This window comes from Amblyomma mixtum, chromosome 8 (genome assembly GCF_055824585.1).
Source record: "Amblyomma mixtum isolate Tamu chromosome 8, ASM5582458v1, whole genome shotgun sequence".
Taxonomy (NCBI): domain Eukaryota; kingdom Metazoa; phylum Arthropoda; class Arachnida; order Ixodida; family Ixodidae; genus Amblyomma; species Amblyomma mixtum.
Window position 1 is genome coordinate 64,343,672 of NC_143019.1, and position 26,827 is coordinate 64,370,498.

Below are 26,827 nucleotides of genomic sequence, written 5' to 3' on the forward strand. Positions count from 1 at the left end.
AGCAGCCGAGCGCCGTAACCACTGAGCCACCGTGGCGGCTGAAGTGGGTGGTATTGTTTTTCGGCTTAGCATTGTAGTCATTGTAGGAAATGCACTACAGTACATTGGCATTCGACTTCCATAAAGTTAGCGTTTTTCTTTGCTACATATGCAGGGTGTGGCGAAATCATTATAGTATATTCGGTTACACAACCCGCAAAAACGAAGCGGCAAATGCCTTTCAAAGGAGGCCGGCGGCCAATGGCGTCTCGTGTGTTCCCCTTGCGTCTACTAGTGTGACATCGCAGGAGGCTGGAAGCTGCAAGGGGATTAACCGCGGATTAAGCGGATTAACCACGACGTCCTGGCGCTTGTTCTCTGCCATTTGCCGGCGAGCCTTCTTTGTGGGGCATTTGCCGCTTCGTTCTCGAGTTGCATCCCTCTTAGAGTGTACGTATGTGTGACGGGGGGGGGGGGGGGGGGGGGGGTAATAAAGAATTAAAGAAAATGAGGCGAATGGAAAGAAACAAATGAAAAGAAGCAGCGGTTTTCACCTCAGGCAGCCCACGGGTTTCGGTAGTCTACAGTGAGCCACAGAGGGGTTCAGAACGCATAGCGACGCCTGGAGTTTCGGTGGCTAAATGCGGCGTTGCAATGTCAATGAATCGTGACGCGACGTGAGCAGTGAGCGCACAGGGTGCACTTATTTAACTATGCTGTGAACAATTAAAGTAGCTGTGTCTTTCTCTCCTGCGTCTGATCTCTTGTTTTTATTAAAAAAAAATTCTTGGCGCAGCCGCACCAAGACGTAGCGGCGACCCGTTGTAAAGAGGATAGCCGTCGTCATCTCTGTCAAGACGAGGCGTGTGGCGTACGCTCATGTGCGCATGTACCGTCTTTGTCAAAAGTAACCAGGCTGCATGGTTTGCTCCTAGCTTGTATAGTGGAGCCCTTGTGGCTTTCCTAAAGATCGAAAGGTGTTGGAAAGCAAGAACCCCCCTCCCCCCCCCCCCCCCCCTCCCTCCCAGTCCTTACCTCTAACGGCCATTTCAGCATTAGGGAAGCTGTAAGGGCTCCACTGTACGAGCTAGAAGCAAACCATGCAGCCTGGTTACTTTTGACAAAGACGTACAGGGTCAGTCAAAAGTTCCATGGCCACAGGGTTTGCTTTCGACCAGCATAGTCGGGCAGTTGAGATACCCTCGAAGCTCAATATATCTGTAGAGAATAGAAGGATCGTTCTACCATCTGGGAAACTTGATAGCTTTATCGGAATCTTAAGTGTCAGGATATACCGATGAAAAGCGGACCATGTGGCCTGGGAACTTTTGACCAACCCTGTACGTGCGCTCTCGGGTGCCTAATTTATATATCGTGCCCGCGTTGCGTCGCGTGCGACGACCGTAGCTTTTCCTCACATTTGACATTACCGAATCAAGTTCGCCTTCTGTGCATCCAGCCACCTGACGTGTGTGACGCGCTCGGCGAAAGCCCAGCGGGTGTCGTTCTCTTGTCTCCCGCCTTTATGCGGCCGACGTGAGCCCTGCGCGCGCCTGCAAGCGCTGCGTTGTACAGCACTGCGCGGCGCCTGACACCTACGCGTTCCTCCCGAGCACACGCTTCATTGTTCGCCTCAGACGCAGGGCAGCTGCGGTTTAATCGATGAGACCCTTCCCGCAGCTTGCTGTCCCCCCTCTCTCTAGGCTCCGTCCTCCTTTCCCTATATCTCTCTATTTGGGTTCTTTATTTTCTTTTTCTACCCTGGCTCAACATCCTACGCATGTGCGTACGCATATGCGAACGATCGCTCATGCGCTGTGTTTGCAGTATCACGATCCGGTTCGTGCTTTTTCTTTTCTTTTTTTCCTCGTCCCGCTTTGTAGGACTGAGCCACATTCAAGCGCCAAGGAGAACGCACGGCAGTCCACGGGCGGACAATAGTGCCGTTATGCGCATGTGCTCTGCGATCGAATCTGCATCAGCGTGTGCGAACGTCACAAGTGCTTGCTCGTTTAAGAAGCGTTGGTCTGCACGTGTGCCTCATCTGCTTCTGCGTATTCAGTCCGTGCTGTGCAGTAGTTGCGTCATGAGGGTAACCGGGGGCTAAGTATTGGAGAGTTTCAGTCGAGCGGGAAGGCCGTAGGCAACTAGCTGTTGTCGTCGACCAGTTACCCTGAAGGGCCGTTTGGGGGCGCCACTTTTCACTGCACATGCGCACTAAGTACCCACTTGATCTGTTGTACATACACGTTAGTACGCTCAAGACGGTCTGCTTGGCTAGTTGGTTGTACTTGCTTCAAATCCCCTTTCCGTACGTGTCTTTTGTTCGCACTGTGGGGAGTTTTGAAGCGGGTTAATACTACTACGCGGTGCTAAAGCAATTTATTATCAGCAGCGTGTACAGGCTAACGGTATGCGAGTGCTCAGTGGGGACGCATGCATAGACGTCAATCGTTTCTCAAACGGAGTAAGCTTAGGATTACGGCATACGCATCTGCAAAATCAGTACGCAGCGGAGTGTGTAGACTATATCACTAGCGCCTGCTGAATCATTCCACAGAGACATAAATCGGTGTTGTTTTACGAATTATTTTTTTTTTATTTCACGCTTATACGAGAGGAGACATCCGTCCTTATTCATACATGTGTATCTGCGGGTTCAATCCAAAGCAGCATGTTTCACTATAGGAACATCCTATCGTGCTGTTCGTCTCGGGGCCGTTTGATCCTTTCTTTTTCGACGTTTCTGCGAGCGAAAATGTATTATCGCGTAATGCGCTCTCTTCGGTCACAAATGGCGTCGTATAGAAGCTCGGTTGAAAGCTTGCACTTGATGTGCTTTCGCTTGGCGCTTTTATCGCTTCCTGCGAACATCGTAGGTATGTACAGAAATCGGAAGCTGTGATGTGTGCGTTTCATGTCCGACATTGTTGGACGAAAATTTCGAATATTGGATAACTGTGAGATACTTTTATGGAAATATTGAAGGTAACTGTCCCTTCTTTCTTTATGTAGCAAAATCTTTCTTTTAAAGTGGTTCCATCGCCCGCATCGAGCAGTTGTCTGCCGCAAAAAAAACAATGGGGAGGGCTTTTGACGATGGTAAAAACGCTAATAGCAAAAAAATTCAGCCCTGCCGAAGGGAGATCTCTGTATATATTGATTGTTGTAGTAAAACCTTACAATACATGAAAAAATTGCGCTCATAAACTCTTTCACGTTCAAAAATTTTTTTCTCCACAATTGTTGGGTATGTGTACGTAATAAAAAGCCTCAATGTAGCTGAGTTCGACGGCCTTGTAACCATTATATCGTTGTACGCATCGTTTACCACTGCTGCAAATTTAGAACAAAAATAGAAGAAAATGGCGCATGCATCAATAAAGCGGCCTGACCCCACCCAGGTCAGGCCGCTTTATTGATGTATGCGCCATTTTGTTATACACGTTGCTTAAGTATCCAAACATTCATACCGCATTGGTGCGTGCAAGCCATGATTCCATACACATTATCAAGGAATCAATGTTTTGCGGAGTCATTGGAAAGATGTACGTTTATAGCAACGACGAGGTGGTTTTAGAATTGTTTCTCATGCTGTTGGGTCTCGAAACCTGTAGCTGCAGGTGGGCTGTTCCCAAAGCCGAGTTTATTGAGGCTGAACTCGACATGTATAATTACTGCTTCCGGCAACAGATCGGCGCCGTTTTGCTTTGTGTTTTTGGCTCTCGCTTCTGTCAGGTCTGCTATTTTACACTCCGCGAGCAGTTCCGGCTTGTTCGTACATGTATTTAATGACCCGACACGTGGCACTGTTCTGTCGCACGGATGGAACACAAAGCTTCTGTGGCTTCTGCACTTGTACTGTATGTGGAGGTTTGATCAGAAGTTCCCAGGCCGTAAGGTTCGCTTTTGAAAATCATAGCGTGTGTGTCGTGTTTCCCTTCGTGTCCGTGTCTTAGTGCGCGCTGTTCCGGTGAAAATGAGTTACCAACTTGCCCAAGCATCTGTTTTAACATAGCCGGAACTTACGTCACCTGTGAATCTATCGATTAAGGCTCTCATAGGTGAGGATGTGACTCCTCACCCACTGGATATTCATCCTCACCCACAAGATATCATAAGCAAACACGAACTCTCTCGCTTATAAGAATGGTGTATTGACTTTCCATAGACTTAATATAGATTTTTGCCTTCCTATAGGCATTTGCTTTTTCTATTCACGCATACAAAGTCTACGAAAAATGGATGGGCAATGATCTATTGACTGCCTATATGATTTGTATTGTATATAGGCTATTCTATGGGATTTGTCTGTAAAAAATGTGTGTAGACTTTAATGACAACAGCCTATGGACAGCCCATAGACTGTTTAAAGACATTTTGTAAGGGCCCCCTCCTCTGCTCTGAATTTCAATAATGCAGAGTTGTCAAGCATCGTGGTGAAGATGTTTTTACTGGAATCGTAAGACGACCTTGTGTTATAAGTTCGCAATGGGCGGCTTTCAAGACAGGAGGTGGAGGGGGGAACTAAATGTACTTGAAGTTATGTGTCGCTCTGTTCATTGTCTCCAGGCTAGCTCGTTGTGCCTATTTCCACATCACTTCGTCAGTGATTTACAGCGATGTGCGCAGCAACACGGAGGGGGAGCCGTCTTCATGTAGTCGTATAAAACTCTCTGGGCATACTAAGGTGATGCGTAATTGTATATCGTGTAGATACTGAAGATACTAGTGAGCACACTTAGAGAGAAACGCTGACGACTGTGCTGCTCATTTGCATCAAGGCTGAGGACGAGGATGATCGGAAGGTATGCTGCCGGATGTGTTTTTGCTGCAAGCTTAAATAGAACAAGCGGCTACAGAGGTAATAGATAGCACCAGACGACAAACATAACGCTTGTGTTTTCGTTGTCTTATACTATGCGTTCTTGACGTTGCGTCTTATTCGAATTTCAATGATCTCAGTACGGTGCAAGATACAGCTACGAATTCCTTTCTTTCTTTCCTTCTTTCCTTCTTTCTTTCTCTCTTTCTCTTTCTTTCTTTCTTTCTTTCTTTCTTTCTTTCTTTCTTTCTTTCTTTCTTTCTTTCTTTCTTTCTCTCTCTCTTTCTTTCTTTCCTTCTCTCTTTCTTTCCTTCTTTCTTTCTTTCCTTCTTTCTTTACTTCCTTCATTACTTGTTTCTTTCTTTCTTTCGTTCTTTCTTTCTTTCTTTCTTTCTCTCTTTCTTTCTTTCTCTCTTTCTTTCTTTCTTTCTCTCTTTCTTTCTCTCTTTCTTTCTCTCTCTTTCTTTACTTCTGTCCTTCTTTCGTTCTTTTCTCTCTCTTTCCTTCCTTCCTTCTTTACTTCCTTCTTTCTTTACTTCCTTCATTACTTGTTTCTTCCTTTCTTTCTTTTTTTCTTTCTTTCTTTCTCTCTTTCTTTTGTTCCATTTCTCCACATGGGTGTTTTTCGATATGGTGATGACTTCTCTTCATACTTTTCGCGGCGCACTGATGGCTTTACTGGGACGGGACGCGTATATACCTGTATACCTGTGCAGGAAGTAAGTGAAGAACCGATGTGGGCGGTGATTCTCATTGTCACGTTGGGCTCGTCGGTTTTGCGCTGAACCGCTTTGGCACTTTATCGCGTGCCGGTATTGATTTCCTCTTCGCTTCTCTCGTATTTTATTTTTCAATCTTTACGTGGCGTTAGCACGGCGCCCAGAATCTTGTTTACGTCTGCACTATGGACTGGGAGTCGCGTGCTACGCACTTTCTGTGCGGTGTTACTCTGTGCGGTTGCAGTTTGAGGTGCTGTATGCCAGTAGCTTGGAGAAAAGCATTGTGTGCACCGTTGCAAAATCATATAAGTATTGTGCTTGTCGGAGTTTCTGTGTGGTATTATGAGTTTTTTTTTTTAGAATGTTTTTGTCTTGTGAGCTCGTCGTTACGGCAGATTTTTTTCCCGTGTAGGGGTGAATGCTTCGCTATTATGCCGTGCAAACATTACTGCTTCGAAAAAATTCACCGCAAAATTAGGAAGAAGCGAACTAGTTCTATAGTCGACTTGTTACGCCGGCATCACACATTGAAAAATGTTATATTTTGTAACGCCTGATGAAATGTAGGCTCAAGTTGATGTCCATCGACAGCTTTAGAAGTGTTCGAAGCTCATCACCTCTGCAGGTTGGATCGGAAATTAAAATCCCTCTCCCTTCGATTGAAAGGACGCTCGAAGACGGTATAAGTGAGAAGAGTGCACACAAGCATTTGTACACTCTTCACAGATTTTTTTATTTTTTTTTCCTGGTAACTCAAGGTTCAGGAGAGTTCTAGCACGTTTTTTTTCTTGTTTGCAACATCGTTTAGATAAGGCAGACGCCTTTAAGAATTGACAGCTTTTCATCAAGCTGTAATTTACAGTTGTCTGCAATGTAACCGCGTGTCCGTCTGTCCGTCACACACGCCACAGGGTGGTGCTAATCACATGGCGTTAGCTCCGTTTAGCTCTCGCTGCGTGCTCCTCGCGCACGTTTAGCGCCCCGCGGGTCGGTGATGGCGGCGCTATATGGCAGTGGCCGGCGGCTGTACTTTTTGTTCGACGTGTTGCGACCGCGATGCATCGACGCACGCGTCTGGGACTCTTCCCCTGTTCCTCCTTTCCGTTGGCTTCTCCACATAAGCGGGGGCCACCTCACGTACGCTTTATCGATTTCAATTAGTTGACGCGTTGCTTGCTGCCTCATGGTTCGTCTGCGACGATACTAATTGGAGCCGGCGCCGCCGTTTGTCGGTCAGCTGCGTACGGTGCTGTGTGCGCAGGACGGGCTGGCACCGTCCATCTTCCACGTATTGTGAACAGAACGCGGCGGGTGGTGTTGAGGTTTGGAGCGCCGTGATCCTGGCACAGGGAGACAATGGTTAGCTAACGTTCTAGCTAGACGAATGGCGAGTCCTGTAGCTATAATTTTATCCTAGTTCTGTCTCTTGGACAGCGGCAGAAAACCAGTTTGTTTGCGTTAGGCATGTTTGCTCCTGCCAGTATGTCTGGCATCACAAGTGTTGCTGTGATCGTGTAAAAACGATATCAGTAGCGCAGCACTGCGTCCTTCAAAACGAAGGGTTTCTGCTGCTTGGCAGTAACAACTTTGACGCTCTGTGTTTTATAGCAACCGCACTGTGTAAATAAGTGGTGCTGAAACCTTCCCAAAGGCAAGCTCTCTTTGAAGAACACTTTGTGATGCGGTCTGTGGCATACTTTTACGAGATCTCACAAACTGGAAGTCGTATTTGGCGCTAGTTGAACTTGCCGTCTGCATGCATTTGTAGCTCAATGATTCGATAAAAGGCGTTTTATCATGTGCTTGTCTGAGAAAGCAAAACGCTGAGGGGTTCGAGAACGTTAGAACGTGAAAACATTGGGCCGTGGTGTGAACCTGTGGTTCAGACAGCGTGTGCATTAGCTTAGACCATTCAGTCACTTCACGCAGTCCTTTCAGATTGCGCGTCATCGAGCGGCAGTCTACATTATAGCGGTGGCTCATATTGACGATTAGAAACGCGTTCAGGCGAATTCACCCGCTTAAAGGAAACACTGAGCACCGCTTTGTGGAACTACCCCGAAAGGCCTATCCAATGCAAGCACGCGTGCACGCATGGCTGCTCCTCTGCACCGCCCCGTGGTTATCACATATTGACGTGATGGTGAAAACAAGGGCTGTAGTGTGTACGCGCTGAAAGCCCATGCGCGGGGAGAGGTTGGAAGGTGTGCTCGACTTGCAGCACTCGCCGAGATTTCGCGTGGAAAAAGTACAGAAATGGAATTACGGTATAACAGCAAGACTTGCAAACCGTTATGCCCTGTGAATATAGGCAGCAGTTTTTCTGGTGGTTGCATTGCAACGTTGTTATTAGAACGCCGAGAGCGCATTTAAAGGTTCTCACTTATTCACATCACTCAAAGGGTGTTAGCCCTTGGACAAGTCCTTCCACATCCTTAAAGGAGTTACAAATTTCAATGTGGTACTTTCTATGCTGCTAACGTCTAGGGTGTCCGTCAGCACATTCAAACGTGCTGCTCAACGACACCCTTTAAAGGTTTTAGCTCCCGGTTAACAGCTTTCACGCCCTTAAGGGAGCTGAAAATTTAAAGAAGTATAGAGTGCTAATTTTAGTGGCATGTTTTCATGTCCACAATTATGCGGAAGGCACAACGCACGAACCACTATGTGGCATTCTCCTACGACCGCTAAATAATTTCTAATCAAATTTTTCTGTCATGCTGTTTCGTTTTCGGTTTCAACAGCCGAACCGTGGCTGCGAAGTCAGTGTGGTTATATGTCACATGAGGCATGGAAAACCGTCAATACAATCGCTGCTTGATCGTTTTAATTCACAACGTGCAGTGCTGAAGCCAGCCTTTCTCAAGAGCCGGAATGACAAAAAAATGTTGAAGCAGCGATTATATTGCACTTTTTCCATGCCTCACGTTACCTAGAATCACACTTTAACGTCATAGTCATCGTTCAGCTGTTGAAACCGAAACCGAAACAACAGAATAAAGAGATTTGATTATAAATTATTTAGTGGTTGTAGGAGAATAGTACGTGATATTCCATATATAATAATGCCTTACGCGTCATTACAAACAATAAAATCACGCAACAAAAGTTAGGTGTCTATACTCCTTTAAGAGCGATACTTTCCCGCGAGCTGTTTTAGCCGAGTCGTCGGGGGTCGGGCACGCAAGTGGTTTTTGCTGCGTATAATGTCAGAAGCCAAACGAACGATTGCTGGTACGTTTTTCAGTGCTATATATACATGTACACCCTCAGCTCTGGGTTGCCGCGTTTTTACTTTTTTGCTTTTGCGTCTTTCCGGCGTGTGTGCTCCACGCAACGTTTTATCAACCCGTGCTGTTTTTTTTTTTTTTTGGTGTCTTCACCTTTTTTCTCTTTTCGTGCCCTGTCAACACGCATGTAGGAGCATTTGTTAACGGTTTGATAGCAACCTGCCTCGTGCTGGCTGCCTGGCTCAAGCGATTACACTTTTGCGCGGGGTTTTTGAGCCGTAATTAGCGTAAGCGGAACTGTACGTGAGGCCGTCCGAGTTTATGCAAGTTTCAGATTTATGGGGGTTTTACGTCCCAAAGCGACTCAGGCTATGAGGGACGCCGTAGTGAAGGGCTCCGGAAATTTCGACCACCTGGGGTTCTTTAACGTCCACTGACATCGCACAGTACATGACCCTCTTGAATTTCGTCTCCATCGAAATTCGGCAGCCGCGGTCGGATCGAAGTTTACGTAAGTGTTTATCTTCGTGGAAAAATAACAATGGTGTTTGTCACGTTGTTTTAGTATGAAAATAAGCAGTTGTGTAGTCTGATGAATTATGGTACACAGCTGGTACAGTCTTTGTCAAAAGTTTAGAGCCCGGGGGGTTCACTTAGCTTTATATTGGGACTCCAGGAGCATTCATGGAAGTCCTACCTATTGCAGGAGGCGGTACCAGAAATCTTCTCATATCCAGGAAATTTGGAGCGCTAGAGATCCATTAAGAACGACACAGAGTGGCTCAAAAGAAAACTCCCTGGGCTCGAAACTTTTGACAAAGGCTGTACGTACACTTGTGGCAACGAAGCGTAGAGCTCTGTATATTGACTGCGTTTAAAACATTATTGAACTGCCAACTTTATTTACCAGGCCGCTCCAGTTACACTGTAGAGTGAGAGATGGAAGAAAATAAAAAAAAAAATCTCCTTTGTCACTCGGTTTTTGTTTCAAATGGAAATACCATTTTATACATCTGCAGAAAAAGAAGAGATAATGACGCGTAAATTTAACTACCACAATTAATTATTTCGAGGAATTGGACTGCCAGCTCCTGTCGGCCAAGCATCTGCAAGCGCACAGCAGCACGTCTGCAAAAGCGCGTCGGTTCGTCTGGCAACGCGAGGTCACAGGAGTCGTAACGCCTGAGGCGAGAGGCGAATGCCCTTTTTCGCTCTTCTGTTTTCGTTACGTATATGCCACCGTGGCTTATAACACAGACCCCCCTCCTTTCCTCGTGAGCCAGGCAGCACCTGTCCTGAATGTACACCGTGTGTCTTACATGCGGGGCCGTGCCGAAGCAGCGAACTTCTGCCGCGCACGCCGTGTACGCGCGGTGGCTGTTGCGGCGGCAGCAGGCGTCTCGTCGGCGCAATAACGACTCCGACGACGAGGCCGTCCCCTTTTTAACAGCTTCCTCCCGAGCGGCTCCTCAAAGGCCCATAGCTATAGCGGGAATGTGTTCGTGCGGCGAGTGTTCTCCTCTCTGAGCCAGGCAGCGGCAAGGGCCGGGAAAAAGTAACTGCAAAAAAAGAACGCGAAACGAATGATGTTATGAACGGCAAACTTTGGACGGACACCCTTAGCAGCTATTATACCTGTGGTTACGAGGGCGTTTGCTCAAAGACTCGTCCTATACCCGTCCGCGTGTCGACTGGGAGCTTGAATCCGTCGAGCCTTATTTGTTGAGTTACTATGCGGGTCTTAGTACTTATGTAGATTCGAGCGCCGGTGCTATAAGTATCCAGAGGCGGGAAATGGTTAGGGAGAGAAGAAACATGTCCAAAAAGGAATGGTGACCGGTACGTTCTTAAGTGTTCTGTACATCTACAACTGATCTTCCAATAATTTTGAGCTCAGTTCGATCTCAAGTTGGAGTTTTGACTCCAGCTTTGTCCTTGCAGTCGAGGTGCCCTCAGGTGTCCTCACAAATTCTTCAGTACGTCGGCGAAATCTTTAAGTCAGGCCGGTCACGCTCACACTGCCGCGGTGAGGCGCCGCACGACGTTTGTCCTCAGTGTTTGTGGCAGATTATTGTAAGAAAACTGTGCAAACGTTTAGTGTGCAGATGTAGTGTATGCAGGCACGTAGCCACGAATTGTTTTTCGGAAGGAGCCCAACGTAATTTTTCGCATCGAAAAATGGGGGACGTTTCATTTCGAGAAGAACCTGGGACCCCTTGCCCCCCTCCCCTCTTGTATACATGTGCATTAGGGTATTACGTATCGCTGCTAAGCACGTGTGCATTCCATCAAGCACAGTGACATTAATGTGCTAAGGCGGGCATTGCTGCGCTAGCCCTTACCTGAGACCACTGCAGGCAGCCTACAGGAACTGGCAGCGCCCGCGGGACACGCAATTTCAACAACCTGTAGCAAATGAGGGATTTGAGCTTAAAAAGGCAAAAACTGATAGTGTGCGATGGAAACTTCCCGAGCATTATTCTGTTTGAGCCACTTGAGCGAACATCACTCTGTGAAAGTACTCCATGAAGGTATTCTATGACGGTACCTCAGCTTCACTTCTTGTGAGCTCGAGTGCATCTGCGGGTGATCAGAGCACACGAAAGACCAAGTGCATGCGCGATTCAGATCAGTGCGTGTGAGTAGTACTCATGCAAGGCTAGCGGAATGGCGTTCCAAGAGCGCAGTGAAACCTACATCTTGAAAGAAACTAGCGCAAAGTGAAGATGAACATTTAGAACACAGCACAGAACGGACCACTCTCCTGCTTCAACATTGTCTCGTTCGCGTTACACGAGGACGAGCACTTCGCAGCACCCCCCCCCCCCCCCCCCCCCCTCCGTTCTCCTACAAGAGCCGACTCCCCAATCGACCAAGCCACCTGTCCTACGGCCCGTGCCGCAGACTCGCTTGTAAGCCCGTTCGAGGCGATGACACCGTGTCGTCATCGTCGCTGTATGCTGCTCGCTTGTGCTGCTCCCGCTGCTGCTGACGTCAACTGCTCAGCCGGTAACAAAGGAGGCGGTGGGCCGCACACGCGGGCAGCCGACGGAGAACAACCCGGCCTCGGGACGAATATAGGTGTGCTTGCTTCAAACTCTCCAGAAAGAAAGACAAAAGAAAAGGAAAAAAAATCACAGCGTATCCACAAAAGTCAAAGGAGGGAAAAAAGCAAGAAGAAAAATACCATCGTTCGAAAATGCACCTGCAAGCTCTATACATCCCCCTTCTCTCTTCTCTTGCGCTCGCTCGAAAAAAAAAAAAAACTGCAAATATATGCGCATTTTCTGAGTCGACAACTGCGCGCAGACAGCGGATCGTGTGTAGGGCCCTTGTTTTCTTGTTTTGTTTTGCGTGTGTGTGGTTGCTGGTCGTTTGCTGGTTTTGAGCTGTGCTTCGTAAGAGGAGGAGGAGAGGTAGGGACGGTGGGTGAGCAAGTACGTTTCGTGCGGTGTCTTGTATGCGCCGAGTTTATATATGCGTGTGGTGCGAACTGAGCCTTAATGGTCGACTTATTTCTTTCGCGCCTTCCCGAGATGCCTGCGTGTGTCTGGCAGGGCGGTTATCGTAGGCAGCTATGATTCAGCATTATCTCGCTTCTCGGCCCCACGCCAGAAGTGCGCGCGCGCGGACAGACTTCATGCCTCCCAGCAAGCGAAAAAAAAATGCATGCCGTGTTTTATGCGAAGCATACTACTTTAGCTACCACTTCAGCCCTTCACCGTGGTTGTGCGCCTCCAAATCACGTGATACATGACGTCACACCACGTGACACGATGACGTCACGGCAGTGGAGAAACGGGGGCCCACCTCGCGCCGTCGCTGTGCGCCTCCAAATCACGTGATACATGACGTCACGACATTGGAGAAACGGGGGCCCACCTCGCGCCGTCGCTTTGGTTGTGCGCCTCCAATCCTTGCTACACGTCTAGTGGTTGTATTAAAATGACCAAGTATTCAACCAAGGAAAGCCATGTATTACCAAGCCTAGCCATCAATATGCTTCGCATGTGACTAGGCTTAACCTTAGCTAAGCCTCAGCCATTTTTTTTTACGGTCCCACCAGCACTCCCTTTTGGGCCATATTCGCAATGCATTGTACCCAGAGTCCGATGCGGATATGTGTGACAAGAACAATTTTTTCACTTAGAAAATGAATCCAAAGTTCAATACTGGTATTGCGAGAGAGGATTGACCTGACCTCTCTGTTTATCAGTTTGAAGTTTTGTTTATTGCATGTTGCAGGTTACAGGTTACAAAAACACTGGATTACAGATGGAGGTCCCAAAGTCAGAGACTGTGGACAGGACCTCTTGTAAAGACAATTGTAAAAAAATATATACAGTCATTAGCATCGATAGGTAGCGGTGAGCGAAACATGAGAAAATATTGCAAGAGGTTTTGTTTAAATGAAAACTATTACACACCCGATCGCATAATGAACAATACGATAAATAAGTCATAAAATGATGTATATGATAATGCCGGTGATGTATATGGTAATAGTCAGTGTTGTTTCTGCATTCCAGCTAAATAACTATATAGGTGGACGTTCGGCGACAAGTGCGCGTACACGGACGAAAGAGAAAAACTTTTATATTCTGTCAATTGAAGTCTGCAGGAAGCCTATGTCATGTGAACGAACTTTTGGTAAACAGTTTCTCTGCGTTCTCCAGGTAGACTGTGCTTCACAATCTTCTGCCTCTTTCGGCGAGGAAGTCTTCGGTTTTCAAGAAGCTGTCTAAGTGCACGAAAGCCCCGAGCTGTCACTGGAAATCAACGTCGACCTTAAAAATCTCCCTGGAAAAAAAAAAAAAAATCTGTACATTGCAGACGAGCACTATTTGGAAGTGATGACGCAACGTTTATATTCACTGTTCTACACACATTTTGTCATCGCCGCCTACGGGGTGCCTTTACTCTCTTTATGCAGTGAGGCAATTCGCATTCACTTTCCACAAACCGCAAAAAGTTAGCTTGACCAAGAGACTGACAAAGAGGTTTAGAATGCAGATGGTTGTTTTTCGCCCATCTGCAGATGGAAATAAGGGCACTATTCGTATTCATTGCTAGATGGACGCAGTTGCTGACAAGGTCTTCCTGTTTCTGTGCAATAAATTTGCATTGACTTATGGCTTACGCATTGACTTAGCTTACGCAATGTATATATTTGCACATACTATAACGCGTATGCCGGGGAATGCTCATGGGCTTCTACAGATAGTGTACAGAATGTCAATAGCGGTCCTTTAAGTTGCTGCGTGCCACTCATTCAGTGCTCAATAGGAGGAGCTTCTTGCCACCTCCATACTCCTTCGCCTTTTCTCTGAGAGGAAATTTGCAGTTCCTTTCAGTATTTTCTGTGGAATGATTTCGGTGAGGCGCGGAAAATCGGCGGATTGCAGATGACAGTTCTTGTAATGGGCGGCGTAGTCATATTCACTTCTAAAGAGGCGGAGCACGACAGGTTGTTCTCAAGTGTTCCAGCCGCGAAACACCGTAAGCAGTGTTCTTCCTTCCTTCCTTCCTTCCTTCCTTCCTTCCTTCCTTCCTTCCTTCCTTCCTTCCTTCCTTCCTTCCTTCCTTCCTTCCTTCCTTCCTTCCTTCCTTCCTTCCTTCCTCTCTTTCCTTCCTTCCTTCCTTCCTCTCTTTCCTTCTCTCTTTCTTTCTATGTTTCTCTTTCTTTCTCTCTTTCTTCGTTTCTCTTTCTTTCTTTCTTTGTTTCTCTTTGTTTCTTTGTTTCTCTCTTTCTTTGTTTCTCTCTTTCTTTGTTTCTCTTTCTTTCTCTCTCTTTCTCTCTCTCTCTTTCTTTCTCTCTCTCTCTTTCTTTGCTGACCCGAAAGACGCGGGTTCGATCCCGGCCGTGGCGTTCGAATTTCGATGGAGGTGAAATTTTAGAGGCTCGTGAGTACTGTGCGATTTCAGTGCACGTTAAAGAACCCCAGGTGGTCGAAATTTCCGGAGCCTTTTACTACGGCGTCTCTCATAGCCTGAGTCGCGTTGGGACGTTAAACAACAATAAACCAAACCAAACCAAACCAAACCAATCTCTCTTTCATTCTTTCTCACTTTCTTTCTTTCTCTTTCTCTCTCTCTTTTTCTCTCTCTATTTCTTTCTCCCTTTCTCGTTCTTTCTCCCTTTCTCTCTTTTCTTTATCTCTCTTTCTATCTTTCTTTGTTTCTTTCTTCACCTTTACCACCCCCGCGAATGGCCTCCTCGCAATAACTGCGAAAAGGCTGACGTCGCATGGCGTGTGTGCGCGAGTATTCAAATGGGCGCGCGAGCGACAGAGACGTTCCGCGTGCCCGGGGAGGGCGTAATGGTATGCATAGTGCACTGGGGCAGGCAGCGCATTCTTCATCGGACCGACGCCGCCGCCGCCTTTGCCGCGACGCAGGCTCCATTGTCTGGCGTGTGCAGCAGCGGTGCTGAAGCCGTGACGGTGGCGGGTATGGAAATGAGGGGGGCGCGTGCTACGAGCAGCGGCCTCAAAGCGTGTCCGATTCGGCGAGCTTTCGGAGGTGACAAGTGCGGTCCAGCGCGCCCGAGAGCACCTCCGCATGATTATTATCATATACCGTATATATAGCTTGCCAGCTTCGAAACTCAGTGAGCGAGCGAAGGCCTTTGTTCGGCTGGTAGTCCTCTCTTCGTTGTGCGGTGGCGTCATTTTAGCGACTGGCTTTTTGGATCCCTCGGCTTATGGAAAAAATAAAGAAAATAAAATAAAATTCGTGGTTTGGGGATGGATCGATACATGGACGTCGTCTTGTTCGTTATGTCATTCACGATGCTCTCTTGTGTTTAATTACTTGATTGCTCTGGGCCGCCGCGGTGGCTCAGTGGTTATGGTGCTCGGCTGCTGACCCGAAAAACGCGGGTTCGATCCCGGCCGCGGCGGTTGAATTTCTTTGGAGGAGAAATTCTAGAGGCTCGTGTACTGTGCGATGTCAGTGCACGTTAAAGAACCACAGGCGGTCGACGTTTCCGGAGCCCTCCACTACGGCGTCTCTCACAGCCTCAGTCGCTTTGGGTCGTTAAACCCCATAAAACCAAAACCAAACCAAACTTGATTGTTCGGTCGGCGCTTCTGTTTCGAACTTTTCGGAAGAGGCGCCTCTTTTTTGGCATCGGTTCGTTTTGGCCTTCGGCCATTTCACGCTTTCTTAGCCCAGTGCTTCTTACAGTGTGTGCGTTGGCTAAATTTCTGTGCTTATACAGTGGTGCGAGAATATTTGAAGTTTCTACCGCAAGTTAATGATTTACGTTTATTGTGTTCGCGCTCTCATAGACCATTTATTATTGTATATCTGAAAGTACTCACTTATGACTGATTATATGCTTATCCTGCCCTGATTTCTTTTCTTGCAAAGCTCACCGCATTTGTATGATTAACCTGGTTGCATTATCCTCTCATATGCGATTACTTCTTTTTTCGAATGCTATTCATTGGAGCCATTTTCACTGTGATGCATAATGGAGCACGGCCCTCCGCGTGCGTGCATTTCCATGTGAAGTCCCTTCCATGAAAGGGGATCGTCCCTCCTACCTGCATTGTCGAGGATAGTCCGCTCCGTGCACTGTCACGCTCGCAGGTTCAGGAGAATCGGCCGACGCCATTGGTTGGAAGGGGGGTCCTTTATTGTGGATAAGATGCTTCGTTCTTAAGTTGTATCGGACATAGTGCATTCATTTCGTTGTTCCTGCTGCTAGAAGCATGCATCGTTGAAATGTGAAGTAATTAAGACTTTAATCTTAAAGGGGCCCAGAAACATTCTTAGTTGACTATTTTTCCTGTTGATCGCATACAGTAAGTTACAATGGTGCTATTAGCGTCGGTAATACCGCGTATATTCTGTTTTTTTAATATTTTGAAGTCCTCCCAAAAACAAATTAATGGCTCTGATGGTGTCCCCACACAGTGGCGGGTTTCAGCAACGGATATGACATCACCTGGCGCGAGCTTGATGATTGTACAGACAGTAAATATACTGCAAATTGTGTGAATAAATAGAGAAACATTTTGTCACCTGTCTGTGTTTTATATTAGATCAACAAAAACAACTTGTTTGTCTTAGATAAAAGCCCTGCAAAGCAAGTAAAATAAAAATACGCCGCCAGGGGCTCTGGCCTGGAAATGACGCTGCCAGTCTCAGCAAGAACGAGTTACAGAGAGCAGGCAACCATGGAGTGCAAACTTCCGCGACGTTTTCTGGCGGACTGTTTTGATTGGTTGCGCCAGGTGCCGTCATTGGGAGAGCGAAATAGGAGTGGGAAGCCCCGCCAAAATTGAGTTGAGGGCAGCGTTTTGTTTGCTTGTATTTTGAAATTTCTTCATTGAATAACTCCCGTTCCTGTGCATCGATTACTGTAATTCTTTTTAAGTCAGCATCTGTGTGACATAAAGAATCCACCTGAAGTATAGTCGGTATCCCCCCAAGCAGTGGTTCGCAGCCCCTTTAAATTCTGTTGTGAAGGCAAGATTTTTGTCATCCATGCTCCTGCAGTCTTGTGCATCCTGTCGCATGCGCCACTCCAGTGCGTCAGGTGTGTTGCCGACACGGCGTTTTTTTTTTTCTCTCCCTGCCACTTTGCAGACACCCACTGTTTCCCCTTCTGGCGCTGATCTTCGAAAAGTGCGAGCTGGCCACGTGCACGCCCCGAGAGCCGGGAATCGCCGGTGGGGACGTGTGTTCCTCCGAATCCTTCAACGAGGACATCGCGGTGTTCGCCAAGCAGGTACGCCGGCCGCTTCCTTGCGGCGTCGCGGAGCTTGGCAACCCTGTTGCGTTGATGGTTATTGTAAACCCATAGAGTTTCTTACTATCACCTAGAGGGAAAGCAGGCGGCACTGCACTTCAGCCATCATGGACGCTCAAAGCATCATGGGACGGTGAGCTACTTGTTGCGGGACAGTCGTAATTTTCCGGGAACATGGAGTGGCACTACTAAGATGTCTCATTCCGAAAATGCTGTTCTTGTGTGCGCAGACGACTTTCGCGCGAACGCAGTGTGCAAAAGCCGTAGTAGTGAAACCGCAACGACACACGACGCCAATAAAAGGTTTCACTTTTCTGAAATGCCATTAAAAACCTATTAAAGTGTTTAAGCAACAACGCTTTTTTTAGACATATTTGCTTTTAAAAATCCGCCTGTTAATCACGAAATGTTAGTTTTTGTAGTGTTCCAATAGGAAAGCTAGCGATCTATTATTTTTGGCAAACTTTGCATTTACATGCTTTTCTGCTCTTTTGTTGCAATTTGCAGACAGGATATTGAATGTTAGGACATTCGTAGTTATCGAACAGCTTTATATTTCTATTATTTTTTTGCCAAAAGTTGTAGTTCTGCAGTCGGTAGCTCACCGCCCCATGATGCCTTGAGCGCCCACGGTGGCTGAAGTGGTCTCGAGGGGCCTCCATGCAAACTCCCATAGACGGGTTGCCAGCTTTCCCTCTAGGTAATAGTAAGAAACTCTTATGTTGTAAACCAGCTCTGCACAGCAGGGTTGCCAACTTTCCTGGACTGAAAGAATCTTTAGTTAGGATTTTGTATTTGGCCTAAGTAAACCTGGAGCCAAGACGTGGCCTTGGGCTTGAGAATTTTCTGCTTATTAGTGGAAGTTGGTGGATCCTTTGAAACTTTAAATCTTTTAAGGCTTGTCGAACTTCTTTCTAGTTTTTTTTTACCGGCTGCAGAGACGATCAGCAGCCAGTGCGCTCGTTCCGTCATGGTCGTTCTATGTCATGACGGAAAGTATATTTTTTATTATTAATTTTAAAACTTAAGTCAAACTCAGCTTTCACCAGAACTTGTTAGACCGCCATGCGAGCGCGTTTAAAAGCAGGGTCAGGATTTCTATGAAACCGATAGGTACAGTCTTTGTCAAAAGTTTAGAGCCCAGGGGGTTTACTTCTAAGCTTTATATTGGGACTACAGGAGTATTCATGGAAGTCCTACCTACTGCAGGAGGCAGCTAGTACCAGAAATCTTCTCATGTCCAGGAAATTTGGAGCGCTAGAGATCCATTAAGAACGACACAGTGTGGCTCAAAAGAAAACCCCCTGGGCTCCAAACTTCTGACAAAGGTTGTACCTGAATGTCGCTTTAAAACGCAGAAGACGAAGGAAAGCTGAACTGATAAATGTACACTAATGTGAGAAGGTTGTCTTCAATTTTTTTTTGTGCGCCTATGTTGAAATAATATCGTACTTCTCGTTTCTTGACAGCAGTGTGAACTTCTAAATGATTTCTCTATTCATGCTATTTGCTGTTAATACCGATACACATTGCCCTTTCTTCCATTTTCCTGGCTGTGCATGTTGCTTAACTTTTGTTGTCTTCTGCAGTCATTGTTTTGCCATTGTTTTGTGAGTTACGTTCTTCGGCACAAACACGCAGGAAAAATGTAAGGAAGCTACATGAAATGTAATTTTGACAGCTCTTAGCATGTATGCAACTGCTCTTCATTGTTTCAAATGTTATCACTACTGTTATTGAATTGTTATCTTACATTGTGCTACGCTGTACGTTTGCTTGCATGTCTTCACAACGTTGCATCACTCTCCATTTCTCTCTTTCTCTCTCTCTCCACTTTCTGTCCCTCCGTTTTTTTTTTCTTCCCCCTTCTGCATTGCAGATAATGACCGAATATCCTCAGTACACTTCAAATGAGGAGTTAGACTCTCTTGTAAGTACCATTTTTATTGACCGTGCTCTTAACCAAGATCCTCCCTTTCCCCCGTGTTTCCCTTCTCCCCATACACAACCCAATCTTCCCCACCTCACTTTCCTATCACGACTGTATCTTCTTGCTATACGATTGCTGTCACATCTTGCCAACGCATTTTTTTTTCTGCGCGCCTCGCCATTGCTTTTTATTCTCTTTGCCTCTGTATTTGCCAACTTCTACCCACTTCTTTGGGAACACAATTGAATCGCTGATTTTGCTTGTAACCCTTAAACCCCATGTGACCAATACTTTTCTCACCTACCCCTTGTGTCGCTTTTTCACGTCACTTTGTGCTGTGTTTTAATCCAAACGCTTTTCTCCTTTCGTGCTCGCATGGCGCTCGCTTTTCGCCACGATTTGCCTGGCACATGACCTTTTATTTTGCGCTTGCTGCTCTTCACACTGTCCGTTCCCACTATTGCGCCATCCTCTCCCTAATTTTCCCCCTTTCTCCATTGACCGTGCATGCTCGTCACGCCTTTTGCCTTCCACATTTCCCCCTATGTTTCACTCTACCTCCTCTCTCTTTCTTTCTTTCTTTCTTTCTTTCTTTCTTTCTGTCTTTCTTTCTTTCTGTCTTTCTTTCTTTCTTTCTTTCTTTCTTTCTTTCTGTCTTTCTTTCTTTCTGTCTTTCTTTCTTTCTTTCTTTCCTTTCTTTCTTTCTTTCTTTCTTTCTCTCTATTTCTTGCATCTCTCCTGGCCTTTTTTCTCTTCTGGTCTTTCCCCCTCCCCCACAACACCCCCCTCCCCGCCCCTTTGTTTTTGTTCGTCTTTCAGACTAGGCAAGACAAACAATATTACCTTCCCAACCCTGAGTTAGACAGCCTCGTAAGTATCTCCTGAAGACCTCCCCTTTACTCTCCCGCCCGTCCCAGCCCAAATTGACCTGTGCATTGCCTTCAACAAGTGCTTGTTTGTTGTTTTAAATCTGCTTGTATCTTGTGAGAGTGTACTGAAGAAACCTCTATCGCGCGGGCCAATTAAATATTTCTGTTTAGATGTCGTATTTCGTAAGTCGTATCAAATATTTTTTTACTCTGTTGTCGGGTCATAAGAGCTGGTGGCCATAGAAACTTTCGTTCTACTTGCGCTAGCGTCGGATAGGGAGAATATGCGGGGGAGCGAAGACACTTTAGGCCAAGCTACTAACTGTTGATGCTGTTGTGTCTTGCAGAGGAACATATATATATGCGCTGATGCAGGCTGTTTTTACTGTCAAATCTTGTTCCTATCAAAAAAAAAAATAATGAACAAACAGTTGCTGTGTAGAATAAAAGGATAACTGAGTATGTAAAGATTGCCTTGTTCGTTACACTTACCGGCAGTCAGTATTTCTGTATTAAACTCTCGCTGTTAGTGCTTTTCGAATCTCACAACGATCCTTCCGAAAAACCAAGCTGCTCTGCTAATTCTACACTGTTGCCAAGAATTTCGGTTGCTCCCGAGTTGGCCTGCGCCTATAATTACTGGTTTAAGCAAGACACAAAAAGGAGTCTCACTGCGAGATCAGGCCGCGGGGCAGAAGTTTCGAGAGGCGCTTGTTTTGTTACAGGGATAGCATTTTTCGTGGATTTTCTGGATTAAACTGTGCACCCACGACCGACCGCATAGTCGATGAGCTCGTGGTATCTGTGTACTGATATCTGTATGCTGTTTGCGGCCATTGAGTAGTCGTCTTAAAAAATTCAGTGCCTTCAGTTGGGTATGTGGATAAACAAGCAACGCATCACAGCAGCCACCAGTTAATTTAAGGAAAATTTTGCTTCGTAGTGTAGTGTCAGTGTAGTGTCAGTGTAGTGTCAGTGTAGTGTCAGTGTAGTGTCAGTGTAGTGTCAGTGTAGTGCCAGTGTAGTGTCAGTGTAGTGTCAGTGTAGTGTCAGTGTAGTGTCAGTGTAGTGTCAGTGTAGTGTAGTCTCAGCGTAGTGTAGTGGCTTCATAGTGTCAACAGCGTATGCGGAGCTGTCTACGGTGGAGCAACTTACTGTAACATATCGTAACGCTGATGTGGCTAGCAGGCAGTGCCAACGTCAACCTTTTTCTTACCAAACGCAGGACTAGATAGCAACGAAATATCTACGCATAGGCTGTGCTCATTTCGTGTTGGCCTTTGTAACACCGATGAAACGGGCGATCGTGTTCTGGTTACTGGCTTGCTTACGTCACCGGTGCCCGCTGTTAAATTATCGCGTGAATTCGCACCAGAAATGCCCTTACTGGCGCGACGCAGTTGCGTTGAGCCTTTCGTCGTGCTGCCGAGGGCGATTATCCTCAACCGTATTCGTTTAGCGTATCGTCGACGGCAATTATCCACGCGCCTATCCGTTTTGCTTCCCAGTCACCTGCTTCGTCCAGTGTTGTGAAACTTGTTTTCGTCTGGACGCCATTCATAACCGGACATGTTTAAGCTACACTGTCAGCTTAACTCTGGCATGCCGCAAGAATACGCTGTTTTCGATGGTCTGCAAAACGTATATATCATTTTGGAGAGACGTTGCCTCTGATGTAAACTCGTCACTTTAACGATCTTGAATATTAGCACAGTGACTGAACTTATCTGCTAGTGATTGCATGTCTGCTTTTTATTTCTGGCACATTGAAAGCAAAACGCAGAGATAGGATCTTTTTTTTTTTTTTTCAGTTCTTAAGCTATGCATTTGTTTCGCGCGTGATCCTTTGCTAAAGTCTGCATGCAAAGTAGGCTGTTTCTACAGTATCTGACAGTCTATCAATTCTGCTGTGGCAAAATAAGTTTCATGTGCCGTGCATGTTGATTCGCCGACGCTAAACCCTTATGACGCGTTACATTCTGTGCGTTGCCGCACTCCTATACACGTAGCCGTGTTTTTAAACACTAGATCGGTGTCTGCACTACCCGTGCTAATTCACTTTTCTGACGTTTTTTCCTCCCTCAATCGATTCCAAACAGATGGTGCAAGCCATCCAAGTCCTCAGGTTTCACCTTCTAGAGCTCGAAAAGGTGAGTTGCATGTTTTTACACGTAGTTTTACGGGCCACAGCCACTTTGTGGACTATACGACATGTATTGGAGTGGCAGGTTCCGTATTAATTTACACCTTTTCGGGTTCTTTAATTTGCACCGATACTTTAGTATTCAAAGGCGTTTTGCATTTCATCCTGGCTGATATGCGGCCGCCGCGACCGGAGTCGAACCCGTGACCTGGGTTCAGCAGCCAGGCGTCAGACACAAAGATACGGTGGCGGGAGCATGTGAGAGTGCTCCGTGGTTGCCTCTTCGGCTAGTGTTTACGCTTACACTTGCTGTGTGTCCATGACCGAGCACGTGTCCATAGACAGTCTATAGATTATGAATAGGTTGTATGAATAAACTCCGCTATCAACATCTATACGTATTCCAGATACTTCGCATATTCGAAGAGGCTTCCTATTCACTTGAGCCTAAAAAAGTTTATTCACAGCGGATGGGCAAAAAGAAATTTATTCTGCCTTTAGGCCCTACTCTATGCATAGTATTGGATCATCTATATACAAAACGTAATATGTGTATCCCTGCGGGGGATCTCTAAGAAGTTCGCAGCATAAAAATCGGATTTGAAGGCGTGATATCTGAGTTGTAACTGGTTAGTTGCTCTAAGTACTCTTCGCTGCGTAGCAATCCCGAAAGGATACAAGAGTTTATGGCTTAGATCGGCTACCTATGAGATGGCGGCTCAGTTGGTCGAAGAGAAGGGAAGGCGACGCGAAGGAAAAGGGCCCGTAGCATGTCACTCAAATCTGTAGTAGTATTATAGCCATAACAAGGAGAAATAGGTGCACTTGTGCAGGACATCAAAGATGCGAAGAAGATAACAAGCAACAGAGTAACATATGTAATGCCAACATGCGGGCGACTTGAAGAATGGGTCAGCATGGTAAGGTCAAGAAATATACTGCAGCAGAGCTGAGAGCTGAGCCAGTTGCAATACCTTCACAACAGCGGAGAGATCGGGGTGAACATTCGCGAAACACGCCAACCAACTCTGCTATTAGACAATACGTGAAGTTCATAGGTCACTAATCGGTTCCTGACTTAACCACAGATACGCATGAACAGGGTTAACAAAGGTCCTTGGCACTAAAGCCCGTTGTCAGAGGTCTTTGTCCTGTAGTCTAATTAACCGTACTGGTAATGGCGGCCGTTATCACGGTTGTGAAATTTGGCTTTATTCTGTTTTTAAAACTCTCATGGTAGAAACGGACGTGGAATGTCCGCTTTGTCGTGGTGTCCTTTATAGACGGCTCGTGCAGCGTGGGCTATCGGAGGACGCTTGGCTCAAACCGTGTCTTGACATGCGGTTGTGATGGCGTTTCTTATCTGCCGTAGCCTCGCATGACACTAGTTCCCGCCTCCTCTCGCGCTTTGTATTACTTCCCTGGAGTCGACAATGATACCGCTGACAGGTCTGGGACGCCTTCATTGCCGTGCGAGACCTAGGCTGTGCGCACGTCGTCATGCTGCCAACGTCTGTCCTGGACCTTTAAGCTCGTCTTCTCGTCCAGTCCTTGGCCTTTTGTATCGGCCACAGCGATGGCTGGCCTCGCGGTGGAGTTGTTTCACTTTGAACTGCATAGCCCGTGGCGTACTTTGAACACTTTTTTGCGTCTTTTTTTTTTTTTGTTCTGGTCGTGCATTGCCTTAAGCCTCCTGCAAAGTCGAATAAACAAAGAGCCAAAGGGGCCGGGAAACAACCGAGCCCCGTGGCGTTCCGGGCAGGGTCGTGATGGGTACCTGTCACGGAGCCGTCACGTCACGCTTAGTTTGAGCGTCGGCCTCTCTCTCGCCATTGTCCGTCGGTGTGTGGTGGTGGGGCCGCGGCGCGGTGACGGCCCACCAAGCACGGGACGCGCCTGTTGTTCTTTTGCACGCCGTTGCCGCGGCTCGACGCATTATCTTCGCTCGGGCTCGGCTCTTTTGTCTTTGCTTTGTTTTTGGCGCCTTTCTTGGTGTAGTCTGTTTCTTCTGTAGTCTTTCTTGCTGCAGTTTTGTCGTTGTTGTTGTTCTCTGGACGGCTGCATCCGCCGCTCGTGTGTGAGAGCGTGGTCGCTGCATGGATAGGTAAAAATAATAGCAATAATTCACAGCAGCTCGCGATGAATTCGCTCGCTGTGCCTTTTGAACCGACGTTATTTTCCGATAACGTCATTTCCAACCGTCATTTTTAAGCACCGACATTGTTTTCACCAGTGTTTCCATCAACGATGTTTTTCGCTAATATTGTTTTCCACCAAAATTTTGCCGTCGACGTTGCTTCCCACCAGCTTTGCTTTCCAACACTGTTCCACCAATGACGTTTTTCGTAAATACGGTTTTCCACCAAATTTTTTCCATCGACGTTGTTTTCCACCCACGTTGTTTGTCCCAAAGATCGTTTTCCGCCAAATTTTGCGTCGACGTCGCTTTCCAGCAGCGCTGTTTTCGACAAACGTTTTTTACACTAACATTGTTTTCGACCAAAGTTGCTTTTCGCCAATATTTGTTTTCCATCAGATTTTCCACCGACGTCGCTTGCCACCAATGTTGACTTCCACCAAGTTTATCACAAGCGTTGTTTCCCACAAACGTTGTTTTCCACAAACGTTACTTTCGACCAACGTTGCTTTTCGTAACGTTTTTTCCACTAGTTTTGTTTTTCGCCAGCGTTGTTTTCCAAACAGGTTGTTCTCTACAGCGCTGTCACACGTTTTATTTGCGTTGCTTGCGCATTTGTGGTATCCTTTGCCGCTAGCATGTTTTTCCGTAGTACACAGGTACTCCTCTATACATGTCACTGCCACTCGCTACCCGTTTATTTTTTTTTTCTCGGGATCATTCCATTGGGAGAGGGAGAGACAGGGGAATTTCCGGTGCCTATCATGCGCAGTTGCATCTCTCTCTCTCTCTTTACTCATCAGTGGCCCAAAAAGATGAGCATGCGGACGTAAACTGCCTGAACATGCTGAGCAGTTTTAGGCTGCTCTGCATAATCGCTTTCCGGCAAGTATGAGACTGACGTCTGCTGGGAATAGAACGAGCTCCTGAGACGTTCCAAACGATTGCAGAGAATGTGCGCTACCTACCACTGCATAGCCGAAACGTACGTTTGCAGACACATTAGGGATAGCTTCTAAAAGCGAAAAAGGGTGTAGCGGAGAACTACTGACCGTCTGTACTAAAGGAATGCGGTTCATGTAGTTTTCTTCTTTTTATGTAGCATAAAGTGCTTACTACAACACTCGGCCGGTTAGCGCAGGTCTTATGGCAACATGGAACTCTAAAGAACACAAAGAGCAGGGAGGGAAGTTCACATGTTCCACTAATTTGGGAACTCTGAACTCTCTCTAAACTCTGGAACTCACATGTTCCACTAATTTGGAGCGCTTGGGGTCCTATACGAGCCGCCTACTGCAGATTTTTGCTCAGCAGTCCTTGCTTTGGCGTTCTGGAAAACAAAGAATTGAAGTGAGCTGACGTCGAGGAGCGGATACTGACACAGGCAGGACATGTAACAGGACGAACTGAATAGTGTAGGTCTCTTAGTTGGGCGTCAGAGTGGACATCTAGCGAAGGCAAACGCAATCGGGGCCGGCTGAAAGTGAGATGCAGTGAAGATATTAAGGAATTTTATTTAAGAATGTGGCCAGTGCTGGCCCAGGACGGGGTTAATTTGACGTCTTTGAACGAGGCCTCCGCCCTGCACCAGTTTCGACTAGTGATGATGATGTCGCAAAGTAGAAGTCCAGGCGTGCGAAGCTGTGCCACTCGAGAAAAGTACCTTGCAAGATTTGTACAGTCTTTGTCAAAAGTAACCAAGCTGCATGGTTTGCTTCTTGCTTGTATAGTGGAGCCCTTGTGACTTTCCTGAAGATCAAAAGGTGTTGGAAGGTAAGAAGACCCCCAGTCCTTACCTTTAACGACCATTTCAGCTTCAGGGAAGCTGTAAGGGCTCCGATGTACGAGCTAGAAGCAAACCATGCAGCCTGGTTACTTTTGACAAAGACTGTACCTTGCAAGATATGTACAGCCTTTGTCAAAAGTTTGGAGCCCAGGGGGTTTGCTTCTGAAGCACGCTGTCTGGTTCGTAATACATCTCCAGCACTCTAAATTTCCTGAAGGTAAGATGATTTCTGGTCCTGCCTCCTCCAATGGGTAGGACTACCACGAATGTTACAGGAGTCCCACTGCGAGGGTTAGAAGCAAACCCCCTGGGCTCCAAACTTTTGACAAAGAGTGTACAGTGTCGTCATCGTAATCATAATCACTTAACACCATCATTAGATATCTGGTGCAGTGCTTAGCAAGTACTGTGCGGTGTTCGCAAGCAGCTGCAAAAAAGCCCGACAATC

The 26,827-nt window shown here is 46.7% G+C and overlaps 1 protein-coding gene across 4 annotated transcripts in view; it reads left to right on the top strand.

Moving 5' to 3' along the window:
• Positions 1-26,827, top strand: part of LOC149332760 (homeobox protein Meis1-like) — a 410,486-nt gene that overhangs the window by 74,775 nt on the left and 308,884 nt on the right. For 2 of the 4 annotated variants that reach the window (XM_089558348.1, XM_089558350.1), the window contains exons 3-5: positions 17,352-17,493; positions 20,264-20,314; positions 22,413-22,463. In XM_089558348.1, coding sequence (XP_089414474.1) covers positions 17,352-17,493; positions 20,264-20,314; positions 22,413-22,463 — 244 coding nt within the window. Of the gene's footprint in view, positions 1-17,351; positions 17,494-19,393; positions 19,445-20,263; positions 20,315-22,412; positions 22,464-26,827 lie in introns of all 4 variants that reach the window. The other 2 variants (XM_089558347.1, XM_089558349.1) reach the window with 1 other exon arrangement.